We start from the raw sequence: 23,987 nt of genomic DNA, 5'->3' as shown, positions 1-23,987 counted from the left end.
ACCATGTTGTGTGTTACCCAGACTAGTCTTGAACTCCTGGGGTCAAGCAATCCATCTGGCTTGGCTTCCCAAAGTGCTGGGGTTACAGGCATGAGCTACCATGTCTGGCCCCAGATTAGTTTTTTAATGGAATCTTAAGTTTAGAAATAAGGCCTTTGGAACAATAATGATGAGATCGGGGTTTGGAGAATTTTTTACATTTTTTCAGGTGAGGGAATTCCTGTTTTCTAAGGTAGCAGCCTTTATTTCTATATAAACTATCATCACACTCAAATGACGTTACTAAGCAACTACATGATTTATTTTATAAACATAAGAATTAGGAAGAAGAAACAATCAGAAAGGAAAGAAAAAAAACCTTAAAAGTAGTAAAATTAATGCCATCTTCTAGGTTTGATAGCATGGAATTTTGTAGCTCTGTTCCATTGTGTTTTTATTACAAAGACAAAATTAAAGTCAAAAAGGCTTATTCAACGTGTACATTTTGATAAAATCTAACAAAAACATTTATTTTTATAGCTTTGGACCTAATTAGGCTCTTCAATCTACAGAGTGTAAATATTGTTTATTTCTTGTAACTCAGCTACATTAGAATAAATATATTCATCTAAATTAAGACACTGTTTCACATAGATTTTCCCATGCTTGCTACATACAGAATTAATCTTATTAATATTCTAGGGAACAGTCCCCAAAATGATATATCCACAAGTATTTTAGAAAATATAATTTTACATACTTGCTATCCTAGAGAATTGATCTATTCATCTGCTTCTAAATTGATTCTACATTATTTGAATAATCAGTAAATGATTGGCAGTTACTCTGTGCTACATGCAATAATCTGAATCTCAGAAGATACTAATTTTTAGCATAACGCAGAGTCTACAAATGGAATCAAGAATGAATCCATTTTCTGGTTAGCAATTGATACTAATGATGTCAAGTTCACAGGGCCAATCCCTGCAGGATTAGATTTGCTTTCCATAGAGCAAAAATGGGCTCTCACCATTTAGAACTTAGTCCAACCTTGGGCCAGTTATCACAAGCACGGCTGGGAAGGAAGACTGGAAGTGCTGGCTCACTCACTAGAGACTCTATCCAAAGTGTTACTACCAGTGACCTTTGTGGTCACTTCTGGCAAGTTTACTTCTAGGTAATCCCAAAACCAAAATAAATAAACAAATGAAAACCCTAATTGAATACTTCCACTTAATCACATGAGATAACCAACTTTTCAATTATCATAATACAGTAGCAGGAGTTAAGAGCATTATCTTGAGTCTACTGGCAATCAACTTCTGAATCCATAAGCAAACAGCTAGCCTCTATGGGATACAGTTTCTCACCACTAAGAACATGTTAGACGTAGAGTTTAAAGATTAAAAACAACAACAACAACAACAAAAATGTCTATTTATGAGATGGGATTTATGCTCCTACTACTTGTCCTGACTATGACTAGAGGATATCAGGTGCCCAACTGCAACAGTGTTGATCCCTATGGTGTCTCAGAACATTCCTCTCCTGCTACTTCAAGGGTCTTGTGAGAAACACAGAGATGGTTATCATTTATGCCATGAACTAGCAGCAGCATATTTGCAAACACAGTTCCCACGAAAAATTACAATTTGGAAATCACCTATCTAGCTACAAAGCAGGACAGGTGGTTGGAGTGACTTCTAAAACATTAGGTATAAAAGACCCGAGTTATTTCTTCTAATCTTTACCATCTGTGACATGAATGTTGCCCTTATTTTGCACATGCAGAAGCAGTGGTTTAGAGTTTAGGTAACTGGCCCAAGGAAAAAGCATGGTCACTGAGATCCGAGGCCATGCTCTGCAGCCTCCAGGACTCAGATATGAAATAGCACAGAAGAGTGGACACGCAGTGAGGTCAAGCCACAAGGATAACACTAACGTACTGAGGCTCCTAATACATCTTGCATTCATACCATCATTTTTGTATGTTAATATAATTTTTTTCTTATTTCTGTAAACCACTTCTATGTCCCTCACCCTTCCACATACTAATTTTATATTAACATTTTAGTCTCTGGATGATACACAATATCTATACGCTTGCTTCGGCTTTCCCATGGCTGTCCATCAGTGCAGGCACGGTCTTGTTTGGTAAATGTGGCATATTGCCTCCTGGTATGCTTTGCAAAACCATCACCAAGTGCTAGTGTTTTTCAGCTATGAAAGCACAGGAGCATCCTAGGCTCCACATTTGGGAGTCTGAGTCCACTCCAGAAGGGATCTCCTCTAAACCTGCACCCTAACACACACATATCCAGTGTGATGTAGGCCTGGGTAAAAACAGACAACAGGGTCATTTGGTCATTAGAACATCTTCTCTTTTTATGATCCCATATAAGGATCAGTTTTCATCGCATCCAGTCAAAACCCCCAACACTGTGCCCATTTCATATTACAGCATCTCAGTCATTGACAGCCTGTTCATTTCATTTACTGGTAGAGTGAATTGCTAGAAAACATACTATAGACTACCAATTATTTCTGAAGTTTGAGATTTTCCATTTATTTTCCCAAATAAAAGATAGTTCTAATATTTGAAAAATAGTACCTCAACCCAATATTTATAGAAATTAAAATAAGTAGCACTATCATTATTTTCAATGTTGGTTCTCAGCTGAATCAGTTGCTCCGGACAGGGTTTAAGGCAGCACAGAGCAAATGTCCACAAATACCAAGATGGCCTTGCCTGGTTTTAAGAGCAACACACTCTTGGGCCCTTTCAAGCATGTATTCAAGTAAAATCCAGAAAGGTTTTTCTAACTTTAAATTACTTTGTATTTATTTTTAAGAGTCTAAAATATATAAAATACAAAAAGACATTAAAGATATTGACAATTTGACTTTCTAGATAAATGCTTCACTTTTCAGATTCTGGTCATTTATTTCTATTTAACGATGCCACTCCCTTTATAGAAGTAGGACCTTCAAACAGCTGAATAACAAGAAAACAAATAACCCAATTTAAAAATGGCCAAAGGACTTGAACAGACATTTATCAAAAGAAGATATACAATTGGCTAATGGGCTCATGAAAAAATGCTCAGCATTACTAATCATTAGGGAGCTGCAAATTAAAACCACAATGAAATATCACCACATACCTGTTTGGATGGCTGTTCAAAAAGATGACAAGTAAGTGTTGGCAAGGATACAGAGAAAGGGGAATATCTGTATGTTACCGGTAGAAATGTAAGTTAGTACAACCATTATGGAAAATGGTATAGATGTTCCTCAAAAAACTAAAAATACAGCTACCTTATGATCCAGAAACCCCACTCTGGTATATATCCTAGCGAATGGAAGTCGCTATGGCATAGGGATATTCATACTCCCATGCTCAGTGTAGCACTATTCATAATAGCCAAGTTCACTGTTCATCAACAGGTAAATATGTGAAGAAAATGTAGTATATATACATAATGGAATACTATTCACCCTTAAAAAAGAAAGAAACCCTGTCATTTGCAACAATGTGGACGAAACTGAAGGACATTAGGTTAAGTGAAATAAGTCAGGCACAGAAAGACAAATACTGCATGATCTCGCTTCTAAGTGAAATCTAAATCAGTCAAACTCATAAAAGTAGAGAGAAGAATGATGGTTGCCAGGGACTGGGGGAGGGGAAGAGAGAAAATGAAGAGTTGTTGGTTGAAGGGTTTGAAGTTTCAACTGGACAGGAGAAATATGTTTTGAGATCCATTACAAAGCAGGATGACTATTGTCAGTAAAAAATGTATTATATATTTTAAAATAACTAAGAATACATTTCAAATGTCACAACACAAAAATGGTAAGAAACGTGGTGGATAGGTTAGGTTAACTTAGAGTGATTTAATCATTTCACACTGTATACATATATCAAAACATCACATTGTACCCCATAAATGCATTTAAGTATTATTTGTCAATTTAAAATAATACTAAATAAAATTAGAATCACTGTGTACCCAGCAATTTATTTTATTCAAATATAGTTAATATCTTCCATGCTGTTGAATGTTTGGATCACTTAAAGGCTAACTTTGATCGAGAGCTCACTGTGTACAAACTAGACAATAAGCTGAGTGATTTACATGCATGGTCTACTTGGGCCTGGTTATCTTATAATGTGGCACTCTTATTATTCCAGTTTAAAAGATGAGAAGATGATAACTCAGAGTTTAAGAAGCCAGCACAAGTCACAGATTGGAAGTGATGGAGCCTTCCAGGCTGAGCACCAAGTTGGGTCTATCTGGCCTCTTCATCATGGTGCTGTTGGGCTTCTAAACCTTAGATTTTCAGGAAAGCATAGTATACAATTATACAGACACATTTTCATTGACTGGGCTAATTCCTAATTGTTGGATATTTATGTAGTTATCATTTTTGATATTGTTTTTAAAAATGATTTTGTTGGTGATTATTATATATGTCTGTAATGATTTCCTTTTGATACATCCTGATTCTAAAATAATGAGCATTTTTTCAACATTCCTGTGGCATGTTGCCATGCAGAGTTCTAGAATGTATCAATTTACCCACAGTCAAGCAGTGGATGAAAGAATCCATTTGCAGAGACCCTTGGCTTTTCTGGTCTTCGCTATTATTTATTTCTGAAATGATTTCAAATAATTTGCATTTACTTAATTCCCAACAGTGGTCCTCGTTTCATATACATAGGCTAGTTGGATATTTTTCTTTTGTGAATTGACTCTTGTTATTGTTTATTTTCTAGTAAGAGGTGGTTTTAATTAATTTCTATGAACTCTGCATATTTTGAAGATATTAAAATTTTGGGAAACCTGTTGCAAATATTAGTCTCAGCAAATTACCTGTTGCCCCTTAATTTTGCTCACTCTTTAATGCAAAATGTATGTTAATTATGATTTCTGACATAATCAAGATATTAACATTTCTGTGCTTTTTCATCATATTTTTACATTGTAAGGGTCTTTGCCAGAGGCTTAAGTCTTTTCCACATGTATAACTTGGAAAATATCTGTTAATTGTTTTGAATTATCTTGCCCTTGTATTTGTGCATCTGATTTTTTACTAATCTGTATGTAAAATGTTAAATATTATGACATATTCCCACTGGATCTGTTCTTACTGAAGCTCTGTGACCCCTGCCACTCTGAAGCTAGAAGATCATGCTGAGGCTAATGCTATATTTTAATAAAAACTATGTTACAAAGAAATGAAAACTAATCTTGAGGACCATTCAGATACCTCTTAGGTTCAGTCAGGATTGTTGACCAATAATTTCAGGTCTTCTTCATCTATTTCATCATAACACTAAGACAGGATTTTTACTATCTCAGATTTGACAGAAGTATGAAAATACTATAAATCATATCCCAAAGTGAGACTATATATGTAAATTGGAAAACAGTTGCCCTAAAACTGCTCAGATGACTTTTGAACTCTACCTCGAGACTGAGGGCACACTAGGTCAGAAATTAAAGACAAAAGGAGAAAAAGTGTTGAACAATTTTTGAAGAGCACTCTTAGTGTGTTAGGAGTCCACTTTCCCTTCCCACTGTGTGTAGGTATCAAGGTGGATGAGAGTTCCTCCCAATTTTATGGCAAAGAGAGGCTGTAGAGACCACCCTGAGAAGCTACATATCCTGAGTAGTTTGGTGGACACAGAATAAACTGGTTTTGATTCTTGCATGCACAAAGTAAACGGCAAGAGATGGGCGGGTTTACCCATGAAGCTGTGGTCATTTCTGGTTCTATTTTAGGGGGTGCCTCATGGAGCAAGCACAGCTTAGCAGAGAGAACCTGGAGTGTCCTCAAATTCCCAAAAGCCGAGTGAGCATAAAGGACCATTTGGAAGAGCGCATCACCCAGACCTGGTACAGGCTAAGGCTTCCCCATGATGATGGTGGGTGGGTGGGATCCAAAACACCCCCAAATTCTTACGAAAAGAAGACTCAAATTCTTGGTCAGAGAGCTAGATACCATCTAAAGAAGGCTCAGTTAAAAACCTTGCTCTTGTTGCCTCTCTTCTTCCCTATCTGCTCCCTCCTCCCTTCTTCTTCCTCTTAACTTCAGTGGAGTTTAATAAGGGAGTGAGGGATGAAGAAAAATGGCAAGAGGAAAAATAGTAACCCATGTCCACCTTCCCTTCTATGGACTTCCCAACCTGGTACAGCACTAAGTTGGGAATGAATTTAACATTTAACTAAACTCACAGTCCCTAACACCTGGGCCCACTGACCTCTGCAGGATTTGTGGATAAAATTTGGGGGGGTGGGGGGGTGAAAACTTGGGTGAGAAAATAGCTTTATTTTCTTCCACTCCTTAATTGAAGTTTAGCAAATTCTTCAACAATGAGCACAAAAAGCAAAGCCGTGATGTCATCATCAATAAAAGTCCTGACATTTTCATATCACTGTTCTGTTGCAGCAAATACCTCAAGATAGCATTCATGGTCCATGCCACCTTAAAATCATGGTAATTTCTAGATCTGTTGCTTAGTGGAATGATACAGAAGCACATGCATTATATATCACACATTTACTTTTAATATTATGTTGACTATATTTCAACATAATTTGTTTTCTAGGCACCATTTTTTATTACATTTTAAACATTATTTTGAAAGGCGATCCATGGGCTACACCCAAGGGTCACTGGGAAGTATGGCACAAAAATTCTACAACTCCTGACTTGAGAGTTTTAATTATAATATGGGATTGGACACTTTAATTTGAGGTTGGTTTGTGACATAAAGTGACCACAGAAGTTGTATTCTTTAAAAATGACCATAAAATCAATGGCTGTCTCCATTCATAAGTAAGGGATGAACCAGCTTTACTGAATTAAGGTGACAAAAATAAAATTGCTTGATACTTGCCTCTCCTGAATAATTCTTTCCTAACAAACCAAATACATAAGCCTCAGGGCCAGATGTGATATATCAAATTATGTGCTAACACAGTAAATAATAAAACAACAATGTCTTCATGATATATATGCTAGTTATCACATTAATATTTTCAAAGACTATATTCTCAAACTGATGAATTCGTCTTCATATACTCTGTAACATGGTGTTTATTAAAATTGTATGATTTTCTGAGGCCCCTATTTAACAAGAAGATAATGTAAACTAAAAGATCCCTTTTAAAAAGAGATATGTTATATTTAGTTATTTTGTTGCAATTCTAATAAAGAAGGTAAAGGCAACTCCAAACCCATCTTATTAGAATTTTATTCCCATTGAGCCTTTTGTTGTTAGTTTCATCTCTTTTGCACATAACAATTTAACACTGTGAAAAATTATGCCTAATTTTGAACTACAACTGACATTCCATCTCAGGTGTGGAAATCAATCTGAACAAAAGTGTCTTCTTCTGCTTATCTCCACAATAGATGAAGACACTATATACCTTACAGAAAAGAAAACACAAGGAAATGACAGTCATTAACATATACAGACTAACCAATTCAGACATGTGAATCAAACCAAACAGCCGGCTGTTAAATGCTGTAATCTTCAAGGGACAGCATCCTAGCCTTTTTTTCATTGTTACTTTCTTGTTAAAAGCTCAAAGATAATGACCACAAGATTTGGTTATTTTAGAACAATTATTTGCAATATTTATGCTCTCTGTTCAATAAAAAGAAGGTCACAAGGAAAGTAAAAATTGAAAATGATAGCAATTTATTGCTCTGTATTGATTGCTTCAATAGCTTCTCTACTGAAGTGTGTATGCTCTTTATTTAGCAGTGGTTGAAATATGCATTTTGTTTTTACTTAGCAGTGTTTTTTTAAAAGAACTATGAAGTTGTAATATATTCTACCATACAAAGAAACAAAGGCTCTATTGTGTTTCTATTATGTGTTAGGCATTAATTAATTACATGTAATAACTGAATTAATTAAATAACTCACTCCAATCAGACTTTTGACCCTACTAGTCCACTGAAACTGTCCTCCAAGAGAAAGTCAATGACCTCCAAGTTACTAAGTCCAATAACCAATTCACAATTCCCATTTAACTGACCACTCAGCAGTATTTGGTAGTCTATCATTCCTCCCTCTTCCTCAAACTTTTCACTTGGTTCCGAGGACATTTAGTCCTCTTGGTTTTCCTCCTTCCTCAGCGCTTGCTCCTTCTCATCTCCTTTCTGGAGCCTCCTCTTCTTCATCTCCATGGCTTGGTCCCAAATTTCTTTCCTTCTGCATACAAGTAGTGACTTCATCCAGTATCAAAGCTTTCAATATCACATATATGCTAATGTTCCCCAAATTCTTTCTTTCATCTAGAGATCTGAGTTCCAGACTCCAATGTCCAACCACAAATCCAACAGTTCCATTAAGATGGCTAAGAGACACTTCAAACTTAATATCTCCAAAACTAATGTGATCTTTCCTGCTTTAGGTTTGTGTCTTCTTCAGCCTCATCATATTTGATGCCATCTCCATCACACTGGTAGTTTAAGCTAAAAATGCTTGGAGTCATTCTAATTACACAACACATTTATTAGGAGGTCCAATTGCACTACCACTCTACCCCTGTTGTCTGAGCCACATTACTGATTGCCTAGATTACTGGAAAAGCCTCCTAAACAAACTCTCAGGTTCACCTCTGTCCTTTTCAGTCAGTTCTTTTATTTTTATTTTTATTTTTTAATTATACTTTAAGTTTTAGGGTACATGTGCACAACGTGCAGGTTTGTTACATATATATATACACACATGTGCCATGTTGGTGTGCTGCACCCATTAACTCCTCATTTAACATTAGGTATATCTCCTAATGCTATCCCTCCCCCCTCCCCCCACCCCACAACAGGCCCCGGTGTGTGATGTTCCCCTTCCTGTGTCCATGTGTTCTCATTGTTCAATTCCCACCTATGAGTGAGAACATGCAGTGTTTGGTTTTTTGTCCTTGCGATAGTTTGCTGAAAATGATGGTTTCCAGCTTCATCCATGTCCCTACAAAGGATATGAACTCATCATTTTTTATGGCTGCATAGTATTCCATGGTGTATATGTGCCACATTTTCTTAATGCAGTCTATCATTGTTGGACATTTGGGTTGGTTCCAAGTCTTTGCTATTGTGAATAGTGCTGCAATAAACATACGTGTGCATGTGTCTTTAGAGCAGCATGATTTATAATCCTTTCGTTATATACCCAGTAATGGAATGGCTGGGTCAAATGGTATTTCTAGTTCTAGATCCCTGAGGAATCGCCACACTGACTTCCACAATGGTTAAACTAGTTTACAGTCCCACCAACAGTGTAAAAGTGTTCCTATTTCTCCACATCCTCTGTAGCACCTGTCGTTTCCTGTTCAGTCAGTTCTTAACACAACAGCCAGGGTAGGTGATCCTTTTAAAACGGAGCAGGCTCATGCCCTCCTCTCTTCTGAACTTCCCACTGTCTTCCTATCCCATGCAGAGTCATAGCCGTGGTCCTCATATAGGCTCATAAAAGCTTGTGTGATCTGGTCCCAGTGCCTCTCCCTTCCTGCTGACACTGCTTCAGCCATATGGGCTGATGGACATCTAGGTTGATTCCATGTCTTTGCTATTATCAACAGCACTGGGATGAACACACGCATGCATGTGTCTGTGGTAAAATGATTTATATTCCTTGGATAGACACCCAATAATGGGACTGCTGGGTCTGCATTTTCTTCTTTGCCTACTTAGGTGTCTTCCAAAACTTCTACAATTGACATGTATTACTTTATGATGACAATTATTTAAAGGTTAATTGTAATGAATTCTATGTTTTATGGATCAACTTAAATTCGCTATTCAAATAGTTTCTGAGTCAAATATATGAACTTACCAGGGTTACTCCTTCATCATTTTTCTCATTGACATTTCCTCCAGATGATAAGAAGTGTTTGACATCTGTTAACATACTCATTGGTCTCTGAAGCTTCATCTGGCGCAGTGAGGTCAAATCCACTCCTGTGGGAAGAAAGAGTCTTTCAGCCAGAATGGAGAGATACTTCTCAGTTCCTGGGGGTCAAAGCCTAGCTTTATCATCTATTCTTTCAACGTATTTTTCTTTGAAGCTCCTCTTCCACTTCGAACACTTATTCAAAGAATTGATTGTTTATCTTTGTACATATTCTATTTCCAACTATAGTCTTTAAAAAATATAAAATTATCTCTTGTTATGTTCTTTTTTATTTTCTTTGAGACAGAGTCTCGCTCTGTCGCCCAGGCTGGAGTGTAGTGGCGCGATCTCTGCTCACCGTGAGCTCCGCCTCCCGGGTTCACGCCATTCTCCTGCCTCAGCCTCCTGAGTAGCTGGGACTACAGGCGCCCGCCTCTGCGCCCAGCTAATTTTTTTTTTTTTTGTATTTTTAGTAGAGATGGGGTTTCACGGTGTTAGCCAGAATGGTCTTGATATCCTGACCTCATGATCCTCCCACCTCGGCCTCCCAAAGTGCTGGGATGTTATGTTTTAAAGTATGATATGATGCCTTATAAGGGCAGGTTTTCAATTCATATCTGTTTTAGTATAAATCATCAACATACATTACTCAAATTATTTTAAAGTACTTAAATGGAAACAAATAACAAAGACACAGTTTTTGATCTCTATGATTTTTCTGGCCAAAATAGTTGCACCTAAAAGCAATCTAGTATCCTGGAATAGAAGAAAAGACTTTAGGCTGGGCACTGTGGGTCACACCTGTAATCCCAGCACTTTAGGAGGCCAAGATGGACAGGTCACTTGAGGTCAAGGGTTGAAGACCAGCTTGGCCAACATGGCAAAATGCGTCTCTAATAAAAGTACAAAAATTAGCTGGTTGTGGTGGCAAGTGCCTATAATCCCAGCTACTCAAGTGGCTGAGGCAGAAGAATTGCTTGAACCCAGGAGGCAGAGGTTGCAGTGAGCCAAGATTGCACCACTGCACTCCAGCCTGGGCACCAAGAGCAAAACTCCATCTCAAAAAAAAAAAAAAAAAAAAAAAAGACATTAGTATAAAAACTGGAAAACTATGAATAAAGTCTGTAGTTTAGTACAGTTAATATTGTCCCAATGTTAACTTTTTAGTTTTGATAAGTGTACCATGGCTATGCAAGTGTTAACATTAGGGGAAGCTCTGTGGAGGGCATTTGGAAACTTTGCACTGTCTTTAGACTTTCTCGCAATCTAAAATGATTTTAAAATAAGTTTTTTAAAATGATGCATCAATTGAACATTTCATGACTACTAATGTTAATAAAGATAACTAACATTGAGTGCGGAATCCACAGTCTGACTTCACCCAGGTGGGTAGGTGGTGCACAGAAGGCTCAGGTCTGCGGAATTCCTGTCTATACCTCTATTCGGCAGATATTTTAACCTGAAATTTCATGATGTATCATCTCTGGCTGTGTCTCTTCATTGATGTGTCCCCTATTCCTAGCATTGGTTGCTGAACAAAATATGTATTTACTAAGGAGAATTAATTCATCTTCTTCCAAGGGAAAAACGATAATGATGGTGATATCTCCCTCACAGCAAGTGTTTGCTATGAACCAGCCACTCTTCTGAGCACTTTGTCTCTTATCTGATTGCATCCTGGCAGCAAACCTCAAGGGAAAGCCTAGCACAGTGGACCCAGTAGTACACCCTGGATTGATGCCCCTGAACATGCCTGTCTGTAGTTTCCTTCCTCAGGTTGACTCTGCAAAAGTTATTTAACCTGTGTGGGCTTCAATGTGCTTAGTCCCTCAGATAATAGTTCATACTTTTAAGATGTAGCTCTATAGCGGAAACCACATCAAGCATGTTGCATATCTGGTATCTTTTCTCCCCTTGGGGCACTTCAACTCTGCCTCATGCCACAGCTCCTTCTCTGAGCCTGGATGAGCAATAGAGAAGAGGTGCTCTGGACTCAACCTGCTTGGGTGTTAGTGCTGTGTGTATCAATGACTACTTGTACCAATGTGGGCAAGTAACATCCTCTGCCTCGGTTTCTTCAACTGCAAAATGGTGTTGATAGTATTTGATTTGTCCGTTGCTTGATAGTGAGTTAAAACACATAAAATATATAACATGTATTTAGCTTTCAGTAAGCACTAAATAAAAGTGATCTGTGATTAGTCAGCTTTCTAACATGTGTTTTTCATGCCTCTCGTTTAGGTGTGTCATATACTATCATTTGGTCATTTAGGAGGCATGGAGTAACAAAACAAAATAAAGCAAAATGCAGTATTTGGATAATGTATCTTGGTTCAAATATTCTATTCAAAGCTAGTCCATTTTAGTAGAAACATGAAATAGAAATACCCATGACCATTCCGCAGCTTCTGAATCATGGACATGCCATTTTAGAACTAACATTTCCCTTATAGAGTCATTTGAGGTCTGTTATGAACCAGCTAAAACTGTCACTTATTCTGACTTTTAGCATTATGAAATTTCATGTGTGATTTATTTTGGCAAATATCATTTCTCAGATGTCAGCCTTCAATTTTGCATGCTAAAGTAGCACAAGAATCTGATAGTCACTCTAAAGTTACTTTGTTAACTTTTAGGATGTTACAATGTCTACTAAAGTTGTATGTATCTTTTATATAATTATGTATTTAAAATGGAGTGATAAAAACACAACAAGATTAAAAACAAGTAACAAACTAAAACAGAGATAAAACATCACTCACTGCAGACTCATTATATTAAGAAAAAAAAAATCTATTTCTGGTCCGTGTTGTGAAGATATCACAGGAGAATATTATTACATTGTATCCTAATATTTGAAAACTTAATTTTGAATCGGATATGATACCAATTAAAATGTGAATTTTAGATTTCTTTTTTTATATATATTCAGGAAAGTAGCCCAAATCACTTTTGGTTAATACAACACAACAGAAACTCCTTCTTTTTGTTGTCAAACAAATGTCTTTAATGCTCCTGGATAAAACCAACCAAGATGGATAGAGCCCATAAGTCTATTTTGTAATGGATAATGGGTCCGTTCTCATTTTCTGTACAAAATGTAGATTTTCATATTGTTTTCTGAAAACAAATTAATGGAAGGTCTGTTTAGATTTATTATTTTGAAAGAAATTTAGTAATTTATTTTAATATAAGAATTAAGAAACAAAATAATTTACCTGAAATCCACACGTTATTACTTGTGAAATTATTACTGCCTGGTTTAATCTGATAATATCAGTGGATACTTGTGCAAAACTGAAATTACATCAACACCCCAAGGCAATCTGAACCCTAACTTAACTTCCCTTAACCGTCCCTCTTAAGGTAATATTGTTTTTGTAAGAATTCAACTTTTCCTTTTCTCTGATGATATTAGGGCTACTCTTTGCTGCTATTATGATGGTTTTATGACCGTGCTGAACTGCACAGCTGTGCACTCTCCCGAGTTGTGGGAGGATCTGCGCCGCCTCTCTTCCGTGGCATTTCCAACCTTCTTGCCTTTGCTTATGCTCCCCTGCTTGGTTTCTCTAGGGTAACCCAGCCCCTCACCTTCAGCTTAGTGTAGGTGACACTTCTGTGATGCCTTCTGTAGTACTTGTAAGGAAAATCATATCCTTCCTCCTTGGTGTTTTTAGAAGATTTGCATATGCCTTATTTTTATTCATTATCATATGCCATTGTATCATCATTTGGTCATACATAAAACATCATTTTTGCCCTCAAAAAGGAAATAGACATTTGTAATTCACTATAATATGACCTATCCCATGATTTTAGCATGGGATCCTGTAAGCTCATAGAAGTGCCACTAATCCAAATTTTTATCTTCATAGTAAGTATTCTAAGAGATGCACACAAGTAAAAGAGTTGAGCGGCAAATAAAGTAGTTCCAGCAAAGAGAAGTAAACAGGAAGGGTGCTGCTACCCTCCACCCATTCTCTTCTCCCAACCCTAAGAGCAGGCACAACTTGCGACCATCTTACGTAGTCATGCAGACCGTAACCCCAACTATGTATGATTTTGAAGAGGCTGGTGCAGGGACAGCATTTCAAATAAACTGCCTCAAAGAAAAGAAAAACACATGACATGCATGAACTGATTCACCTGGGAGTCCTCTGAAAAATGAAGGGGGAGGGTTAAGACTGGGGGCAAGAAGACCAGTTTTGGAAGCTACTGTAGTAATGTAAAATAGAAAGACCAGCATGTTAATTAAGGCAGTGACAGCATGATTTGTGATCTGGGTGGACATATTAGAAAGACATCAGATAAGTAGCATCTGTAACAATTGGCAACAATCAGACATGACGATATGGGAGAACAAAAGTGATGTTCCTGGTGATAATGGCAAAATATGAAATACAGACAGTGAAAGGACAATAATACTTTCCATAGAGACATATTATTTCAAACTATCTGACACTCAAGTCGAGATACTTAATAAAACTGCATACATAGGAGTGAAAGTCTTGAAAGATAATTAAGCTACAGGGATATTCTTGAGAACGAGCAAGTGGTAACAACACAAGCAAAAGGGTGAGATAACCCAGCAACAGCGTGGGAGGAGATGGAAGATTCTCAAAGACAAAGCCCCAGGAGGGACCAACGTTTAGCAATCTGGACAGACATGGGAAGCATTAGAAGGAAACCTAAGTAGAAGCTCGAAGAGGGGAAGGAAAACTGTGGGAAGATGGCAGGAGAGAGAATGTTCCTAAGAGAGTGTCACCAAAGTCATCGAATGTCAAAGAGAGATAAGGTAATAAAAAAGGAAAGAACGCTATCACTGGATAGAAAACTAAGGAAGGTAATAGCCATTGTTGCAAGGGTATGTCCAATGGGTTTGTAGGTTTAGAAACTGAACTTCAGTGGGTGGGCTGAACCACAGGATACTAGGAACTCAGGAAAATAAATGTGAGCTATGGTTGTTAGAAGAATGGGTTTGAAAGAAGACAAGACAGTGAATGGTGATGTATGCAGAGCCGATGAAAGCTTTTGGTGTCTTTCAGGGACACGAATATTTCTGTATGTGTGTGTATAATGTATCCATTATGCTGATCTTTTGTCCTGGGTGCTCCTCAGGCTCTCCCATCAGTGCTTTCTTTCCATGCTTGCTCACTTTCTAATCGACTGCCTTCGTTGCATGCCAGCTGGTTCTTCTTGCACTGGAGATCTAATATTCATCAAATGCTCAATCAGCTCTCTGTAGTTGTCTCATTTTACAGCCTGGCAGGCTCAGGCGGTGAGCCGAGGTTAATTGCTGTCCCCAAGTTTACAGTGTAAGTTGGTGGTGACAGCACAAATAGGACTTGTGACCAGCGAGTTTCCATTTAATCAACTTGTTCAAGACGTTGCCGGCCTCTTCTGCCACGTGCATCCTGATGTGACAGGTGATAAGTACTCGGATGCAAAACTGCACAATGCAAAATGAAAATTCTAGGATTGCAACCACCTGGTTATAAAAAGGTGATGCTGAAATACCCAGAGCCAAATAATAATAAAAATCTCATCTTGAAACAGTAGGAATTTCTAAAGACATCAGCCCATGCTGTCACAGTAGATAACTGTAAAAATGTACCAAGCAGAGGGCCAGAGAATAAATCGAATTAGACAGTATTTACCAGGAATGGTGGCAGATGATGGAGATAGTAGGAGGAAGACCAACATAAGCAGAAGCAGATTGTGAATGAGCTGAGGGAAGGGCAGATGGATGTGAAGGCATGGGCCAGAGTGACTGCAGTGACAAATGGCAAACAGAATTAAAAATTTAAGAGATATTAAATTGAGTTTGTTCCAGCAAACGTGTATTTAACAAGCTGACTGTGACAGCCATAGTAGTGACAGATTTTCTACCAGCCATTTAAGAGTTAGTGCTTTCCTCTTGTTTTGTTTTGTTTTTGCATACTCCTTTTTAATATCAACCTCTCAAAGGAACACATTTATTTTTATTCTTTACATAGGATATAAAACACTGATCTTGCAATACCAAAATTTCCTATCAAACAAAATGCTGTAATGAGTTGGAGAGGTTTATAAGCAATGTGAATGCATTTGCAAATAAATGCCATTTTTTTCTAAAAGAAACATTTATTACTGTAGTTTTAAAAATTCAGAACAACAGAAAAAGCAGGAAATAATAATATAGAACTGGCACAGCTAAACAAAACATGGTCAAGTACTTTTTAAAAATTTGGCATCACTGGTTTTATTTTTTTAAACCATTTATTGCAGTATGACCAACATACCAAAGCTGTACATATTTATTGTATGCAACTTGATGTTTGTAGATAAGTATACATTCCTGAAACCATCGCCACTTTATATGCCAGAAATATATCCTTCACCTCCAAATTTCCTCCCACACTCTTTATTTACTGTTATTTTTACTATTATTTGGTGATCAGAACACAACATACAAACTATGATCTCAGCAAATTTCAAAGTATGCAATACAGTATTATTAACTATAGGCACCATTGTGCCAAGTTTTTCATGTAAATTCAGAATTGCAGGCTACATGTAAAGTCTGGCAAAGATCCAAATAATTAACTTCCTAACAAAGAAGTCTGCATAACTTCAAGCTTCATTCCCTTTAGAAGTAATGGAATCTGCCTCCCACCAGACACAGCTAACCAGACTTGGAGAATGTGAGTGAGCGTTCCCACAAGTGACAGTGCCCAGGCACGACTGAGCTGCAGAGTGGCCAACTGAATGCACTGCCAGCCCGACCCAGCCTGCTTCTGCCTGAGACCCCCACTTGGTGACCTTCAGCAGCTCAGCCATGCTCACATCATCCCCTGTCATGGTAACCACACCCACCTTGCTTTCACAACTAATGAGACTATTTTATCTGCGAACTCATTGCTGCTAAGTGCTAATTATTATTATTCTAAGCCATTCTCAGAATAAACCTTTTTCATAAAAGCAATCTGGAGGAGGCAGAGAGCACAAGGGAACAATGAGGCAGACGTGAGGTTTTCTTAGAGGCAAAAAAGGTATCTGCATAAGCTCCTTGTGGCTCTTAAAAACTGTAAACTTTTCTCTGGCCAAGGGTCATTTTGAAGGGATTGGAATTTCTTTATTGTTATTTACACCTAAACAGTAGGGGAAAAAAGGAGGGGCATAATTCTTCAGTTTAATACTATATTGGGCTCAGGGATTCTCATACCTCCCACTTTCCAAAGGCTGCACTTACTGATGAAATTATATGCTGGACCTGTATAATTAAACATCCTTTGTTGGTGAATGCATTTAGGGGCTCAGCCTCATCTTTTCAGGCTAGCATCATGGCCATAGGGCTTTCTTCTGATGACCTTTGTGTTCTAAGTGTCACAAAGGGTCGATTTGCAGACAAGTGTCCTTGACTTAAGCCCTCACTTCCTTGCCTCTAATTCCAGCTAGGACCACCTGCTTCTAAGAGAATACACTTCAGATGACCTTGTTCTCATTAGCTCAAAATTCAATTGTGTTGGTTGACTTCCCTTCCCCTCCCAGGGGAGAATAGATTATAATTACAAACCCAGTCCCACTAATTATGGACTTCAGTTGCCTGTTAAAATGTCCCTTCATTGTTGGCCTCTAGATTTCTGCTGGCTTGCAAAAAAACCAGCATTGCAAAAAAAAACCACAACGCAGTGCAGTGAGAGCAATGGAAAGCTGGAGGGAAAAAATACCATCTTCTACACCACGTGGGGAAACTACATCCATCAGAAATCATGTAAGCAAACCTGTGAAAATGAATACACACTTACAATTCTCCCAATGTATTTTTTCCTATGGTTTTAAAAGTTTTTGCCTACCATTTTCATCCAGATAGGTCAACAGGATAGAGCTGGATTCTGTCCCTTCTACAGCATAATCTAATGGGATATTTCCATTCACATCCTGGAGAAGGACATTGGCTCCAGCCTAGATAAAAAGAAAAAAATATAACATCATATATACTGTTCCAATTAAAAGCAGATTAGGAGTTGCACTTCAATCATAGTTGGGAAACAGATGCAGAAATAGTCTACGGTAGATATCACCCTGAGGAATCAGGTAGGAAGCTTGAATTATTTTTTAAGACAAGTATATTAAATGACTTGTGGAGACTCTAACGTTCTGAAAACCTTCCACTGACCCTTGCAAAACTTTGGCCCCAGCTGCCTCTCTTCACCCCTTTGCTAAACCCAGCATCTCTAGTGTGTGGCTGCCTCTGTGCTGGCTGCCCTATATCCTGTCTTGTTTCTAATATAATAGAGGTGTCTGATGCCTTCAAAGATTCTAAAAGAACTCTTCAAGGAGCAAGCTGAACTTTGGCCAAAGTTCCCCAATCTGTCCTATCAAATCTTTAACCTCCTTTTTCTCCACAGAAACTCATCTGGGAGCTCTTCTTACACTACGACATTTTAATCAAGGCCTGTGTTAATGACTACAGGCTGATTTTTCTCTTTCCAGCAACTATTTTCTAACAAAAGGCATGATCTGTAAATCTCAATGAGATGACTGTATTAAATATGGCCATTCCATGTTTTAGCCTCCAGGGTCCCTTCATCAGCCCAGCACCTCTGACCACTCCTGTTTCACCCCTTGCCCATCTCAGCTTCAATACAATGGTAGATTTGCTTGCACTCTTCAGAAATCAGTCACATGAATTGTCTCCATTGCCCCATATTCCCTAATGAGCTCCATAAAAATTTATCAGGCATGGCTAACATCACTTCTTTTAGGGCATGGCGTGAACATATGCCCATTGTCCAAGATTTCCCACACACCTCCCAGTAACATGTCATTAAACTCAGGCCAGACAAAGGAAAGATTTTCCCTGTTCCTTTTACAAAATAGCATTCTGTGTTGCAATACTAGCATAGTTCTTATATCCCAATTTATAACTTTACATAAAACATGATTCAAATTTAAAATTTTATGTGTTAATATTTGGAGTTTTTTCTATTATTCTTTATTTGCAAAGAGATTTTCTATACTTTAGCAAGTCTGCACAGATTTCCAAAGAACGGCTCTAAATATATTATTTTTAAAAACCCAAAACAAACAAAAAAGTAGCTTAAAGTGGTAAAATATTCCATATCTTAACATTTTCCCCCAAGATAAGTTGAGTTTCTCACCTCACTATATTGAGTGTACTATGTTATATTTTTTATAACCATGTAAAGATATTACTTTATCTGAACAAAGCAAGTCATATATTTCAGATGTTTTACTTATCTAAGGACCTTTATAATTTTAAGGTCCTCAAGACTCAAATTATCTTGTTAGTGCATTTAGTTTTATTTTAATTATTCCGAGTTTGAAAAAAATACCCTTACTTCAGGGATATTCTTCAGTAGACTTTGCTAATGATTCTTTTCCTTTAGTCTCCATGCTACAAGAATAAGATTTTGCATTCCTGTAAGGAACACGGCAGTGCTTTGGTCAAGGACAGGCAGGCTGAGGTAAACATCCAGAGTGACTCAGTGAGTTTAGAGCACAGCACAGGCATATAACTGCTTGTTATCACAGCCATGTAGCCAAAACATGGGAAGGCCATGCCTTGGCCCTACATCACTATTGTCTCTAGAACATATAGTTGCCTGCTGACACTGTACAGGCACTGTATTGGTTCGTTTTCACACTGCTGATAGAGACATACCCAAAACTGGGAACAAAAGGAGGTTTAATTGGACTCACAGTTTCACATGCCTGGGGAGGCCTCAGAATCACGGTAGGAGGCGAAAGGCACTTCTTACAAGGCGTCAGTAAAATGAAGAGGAAGCAAAAGCAGAAACTCCTGATAAACCCATCAGATCTCATGAGACTTATTCACTATCACGAGAATAGCATGGGAAAGACCGGCCCCCATGATTCAATGACCTCTCCCTGGGTCTGTCCCACAACATGTGGGAATTCTGGGAGATACAATTCAAGTTTAGATTTGGGTGAGGACACCACCAAACTACATCATTCTGCCCTTGGCCCCTACAAATCTCATGTCCTCACATTTCAAAACCAATCATGCCTTCTCAACAGTCCCCCAAAGTCTTAATTCAGCATTAACCCAAAAGTTCACAGTCCAAAGTTTCATCTGAGACAAGGCAAGTCCCTTCTGCCTATGAGCCTGTAAAATCAAAAGCAAGCTAGTTACTTCCTAGATATAATGCTGGTACAGACATTGTGTAAATACAATCATTCCAAATGGGAGAAATTGGCCAAAACAAAGGGGTTACAGGGCCCAAGCAAGTCTGAAATCTAGTAGGGCAGTCACATTTTAAAGTTCCAAAATGACCTCCTTTTACTCCAAGTCTCACATCCAGGTCATGCTGATCTAAAAGGTGGGTTCCCATGGTCTTGGGCAGCTCCACCCTGTGGCTTTGTAGGGTTCAGCCTCCCTTCTGGCTGTTTTCACGAGCTGGCATTGAGTGTCTGTGGCTTTTCCAGGCTCATGGTGCAAGCTGTCAGTGGACCTACCATTCTGGGGTCTGGAGGATGATGGCCCTCTTCTCACAGCTCCACTAGGCAGTAGTGGAGGATGGCCCAGTAGAGACTCTGTGTGGGGGCTCCAGCCCCACATTTCCCTTTTGCACTGCTGTAGAGGTTCTCCATGAGGGCCTCGCCCCTGCAGGAAACTTTTGCTTGGGCATCCAGGTGTTTCCATATATCTTCTGAAATCTAGGTGGAGGTTCCTAAACCTCAATTCTGGACTTCTGTGTACCTGCAGGCTCAATACCACATGGAAGCTGCCAAGGCTTGGGGTTTCCACCCTCTGAAGCCATGGCCCAAGCTCTACATCGGCCCCATTCAACCATGGCTGGAGCAGCTGGGACATATGGCACCAAGTCCCCAGGCTGCAAACAGCATGAGGACCCTGGGCCTGGCTCATGAAACCATTTTTTCCTCCTGGGTGTCTGGGTCTGTGATGGGACGGACTGCCATGAAGGTCTCTGACATGGCCTGGAGAAATTTTCCCCATTGTGTTGGGGATTAACATTAGGCTCCTTGCCACTTATGCAAATTTCTGCAGCCAGCTTGAATTTCTCCTCAAAAAATGGGTTTTTCTTTTCTACCACATCATCAGGCTGCAAATTTTCTGAACTTTTATGCTGTTTCCCTTTTAAAATGGAATGCTTTTAACAACACCCAAGTCACCTCTTGAATGCTTTGAAGCTTAGACATTTCTTCCGCCAGATACCCTAAATCATCTCTCTCAAGTTTAAAGTTCCACAAATTTCTAGGGCAGGGGCAAAATGCCACCAGTCTCTTTGCTAAAACATAACAAGAGTCACCTTTACTCCAGTTCCCAATAAATTCCTCAACTCCATCTGAGGCCACCTCAGCCTGGAACTTATTGTTCATATCACTATCAGCATTTTTGTCAAAGCCATTCAATAAGTCTCTAGGAAGTTCCAAACTTTCCCACATTTTCCTGTCTTCTTCTGAGCCCTCCAAATTGCTCCAACCTCTGCCTGTTACCTAGTTCCAAAGTTGCTTCCACATTTTTGGGTATCTTTTCAGCAATGCCCCACTCTACTGGTACCAATTTACTGTATCAGTTCGTTTTTACACTGCTAATAAAGACAAAACTGAAACTGGGAACAAAAGGAGGTTTAATTGGACTTACAGTTCCACATGGCTGGGGAGGCCTCAGAATCATGGCAGGAGGTAAAAGGCACTTCTTACATGGCAGTGGCAAGAGAAAATGAGGATGAAGCAAAAACGGAAATCCCTGATAAACCCATCAAATCTCATGAGACTTCTTCACTCTCATGAGACCAGCACAGGAAAGACCGGCCCCCAGGATTCAATTACCTCCCCCTGGGTCCCTCCCACAACAAGTGGGAATTCTGTGAGATACAATTCAAATTGAGATTTGGGTGAGGACACAGGCAAACCATATCAGGCATGCTTGCTCCCAGAGAAAGACAGAAAAAGAGCCAGAGCTCTCTGTCTTTGGAGACGAACAGAGGGGAGCCAGGACCAAGCTTGGCTCGCTCACACCCAAAGACAGAAAGAGTTAAGCTGCTGACTCTGAAGGCAAGGGAGAACCATCCGTGCAGCTGTGCGTGGGAGTTGGCTGGACCAAGCAGCTGAGACAGAGCAAACTGTAAGAGAGCTGCTGCTGAGAGAGCTGCTGAATAAAGCCATATTTCACCTACCTACGTCGCCCCTCTTCCCTAGTGTTCTTTCAGCTATCTGCCATTCATCTACCCACTCCCCTCAGACCTCAGCATGGGCTGGAACCTGGACTTAAACCTGACAGTTCCTGTTCAGATATCAACTGCTAAACAATCAATTAACAACAGACAGAACCGCAGGGATGCCATTACTGTTTTCAATAATTAATTGTAAAATCTACTGCACTCCACTTATCAGTGGTAGAGAATCCTTCCCAATTCATAAATGTTCCCAGTGAAATACTATATATGTGAAACACCTGGGCACAGGTGATGGTGAATACAATTAGGAGTCATGTATTCTTAATTACAACAAAACAAATAGAAAAGTAACTTGGCATTGAAAGAGATGTACACTTAGAAAGAATATTGTCTGTGCTTAAAGAAGTCATCAGGCTCTTTTAGAGAAATTCTGTACCTGAAGCGTGGGGCTGAATAATTTAGCTGGGGTCATTTACTGAAGTTTCAACTCGTGAGTCACTCATTCTTCTGTGCTGCTAAGTTACCTCATATTATTCCCAATATAGAAGCCGGCCTTTCTGAGAGTTGCTAACTTTCTTGCTCACAGATCATGTTTTCATCTCCTTTCTGTTCCCAACACCTACCATAGCGCCTGGTGCATGTGAGGTGCTAGAAAAGATTTATTGAAACAAATTCAAAAATAGTCAAAAACTGAACTTAAGCAAATTGTTAAAAATTGAGGCAAAGAATTATAATTTGTATAGCAATTCTTTTTAACTAAATTTTCTGACCTTTATTTTCAAGGGTTTATATAGTTACAAAATCACTATACTCCTACTTATCTTACCTACCTTCAATCATTCCAGATAGATATTTGTGAGAGACTCCTTCTTTCCTTCTCTCTCTCCCTTCCTTCCTCTCTTTCTTTTTCTTCTTCCCTTTTCTTTTTCCCTTTCTTTGTTTAATTGAAGAGATGCAAAAAGCCTAAGGAATGAGTTGGTCACTGGGCAGTTTTGTTTTTTTTTTTTAAATCAGATGTCAGTAATTTTATGACTAACATACCTGAGAGCTCATGTTCTTCAGTCTTCTGTAATTACTAACTTTCCAAACATTGAAAAAAAAAATGCCTTGCTTTCATTCTTTAAACTATACACACTAATTTTAATGTATCTTCATTTTTCTTCTAAATTTTAAGTCCAGGGGGTCGTTTCTCATACTGCCATTCTGATGGCACAAACTTCGGCTGAACAAAAAATGAAAAACAACATTGCTACTGTTTATTTGCGCTGCCACACATGACACTTAAACAAAAGGAAAGGATGCTTTGCTCTTCTTACCCCACCATGGTAATCCGTGGTCAATGAAGCATTTCTGCAATTTATGGCTAGGTACTTTGCCTCTATCAGAAAGCCTGAAACTTGAAAAGGAAATAAATGATTTCAGGCTCCATGTTGTGCCCATCGTCAATTAAGGATCAACTCCAGGTCCACCCATTTTTTGCTCTGTTTTGTTGATCCTGGGGCTGGGCCTCTGGAGGGTCCTCCTTTACCAGCTGGAACGGTGTTGGGTCTGTCAGTAGAGGGCCCTGGAGGGACACAGCAGGAAGAAGGGGCTTCTTGTGGTTCTTGCCAGAGAGCCCCAGGTCTCCTTGTCACTGGCGTGTGGGAGACCCAGGGGCGCACATCCCTGGGCGAGTTTCCCTAGCAACCCAATGGCAAGTTTCTCTTGTATCCTAGCAAATGGCCCACCCATTTATATTAGTCTCCCAGCAAGAAGCTTCCTAGCATATTTTGCTGGTACCTGTTCCCTGCTTGCAGCCTAGGCCTGAGCCACCTCCCTGAGGCTTCTGGCCACCCTGTGGTCACAGCTGCACCCTCTCCAATGAGGTCTGGCTCTCAGCCTTGGGACAGGGGTCACTTCCAAGAAGGCTCCTCCCCCAAGTTGTCTCC

At 39.0% G+C, this 23,987-nt stretch overlaps 1 protein-coding gene across 8 annotated transcripts in view; it reads right to left on the bottom strand.

The window, feature by feature from the left end:
* Positions 1-23,987, bottom strand: part of MYO16 (myosin XVI) — a 717,368-nt gene that overhangs the window by 403,491 nt on the left and 289,890 nt on the right. For all 8 annotated transcript variants that reach the window (XM_054529223.2, XM_054529222.2, XM_054529219.2 and 5 more), the window contains 2 exons: positions 17,728-17,836; positions 9,836-9,960 (listed from right to left, as the gene is read on the bottom strand). In XM_054529223.2, the coding sequence (XP_054385198.1) occupies positions 9,836-9,960; positions 17,728-17,836 (234 nt within the window). The remainder of the gene's footprint in view (positions 1-9,835; positions 9,961-17,727; positions 17,837-23,987) is intronic.

Source organism: Pongo abelii, chromosome 14 (genome assembly GCF_028885655.2).
Source record: "Pongo abelii isolate AG06213 chromosome 14, NHGRI_mPonAbe1-v2.0_pri, whole genome shotgun sequence".
In the NCBI taxonomy this organism is placed as follows: domain Eukaryota; kingdom Metazoa; phylum Chordata; class Mammalia; order Primates; family Hominidae; genus Pongo; species Pongo abelii.
This window is presented reverse-complemented; position numbering and strand designations above follow the sequence as displayed.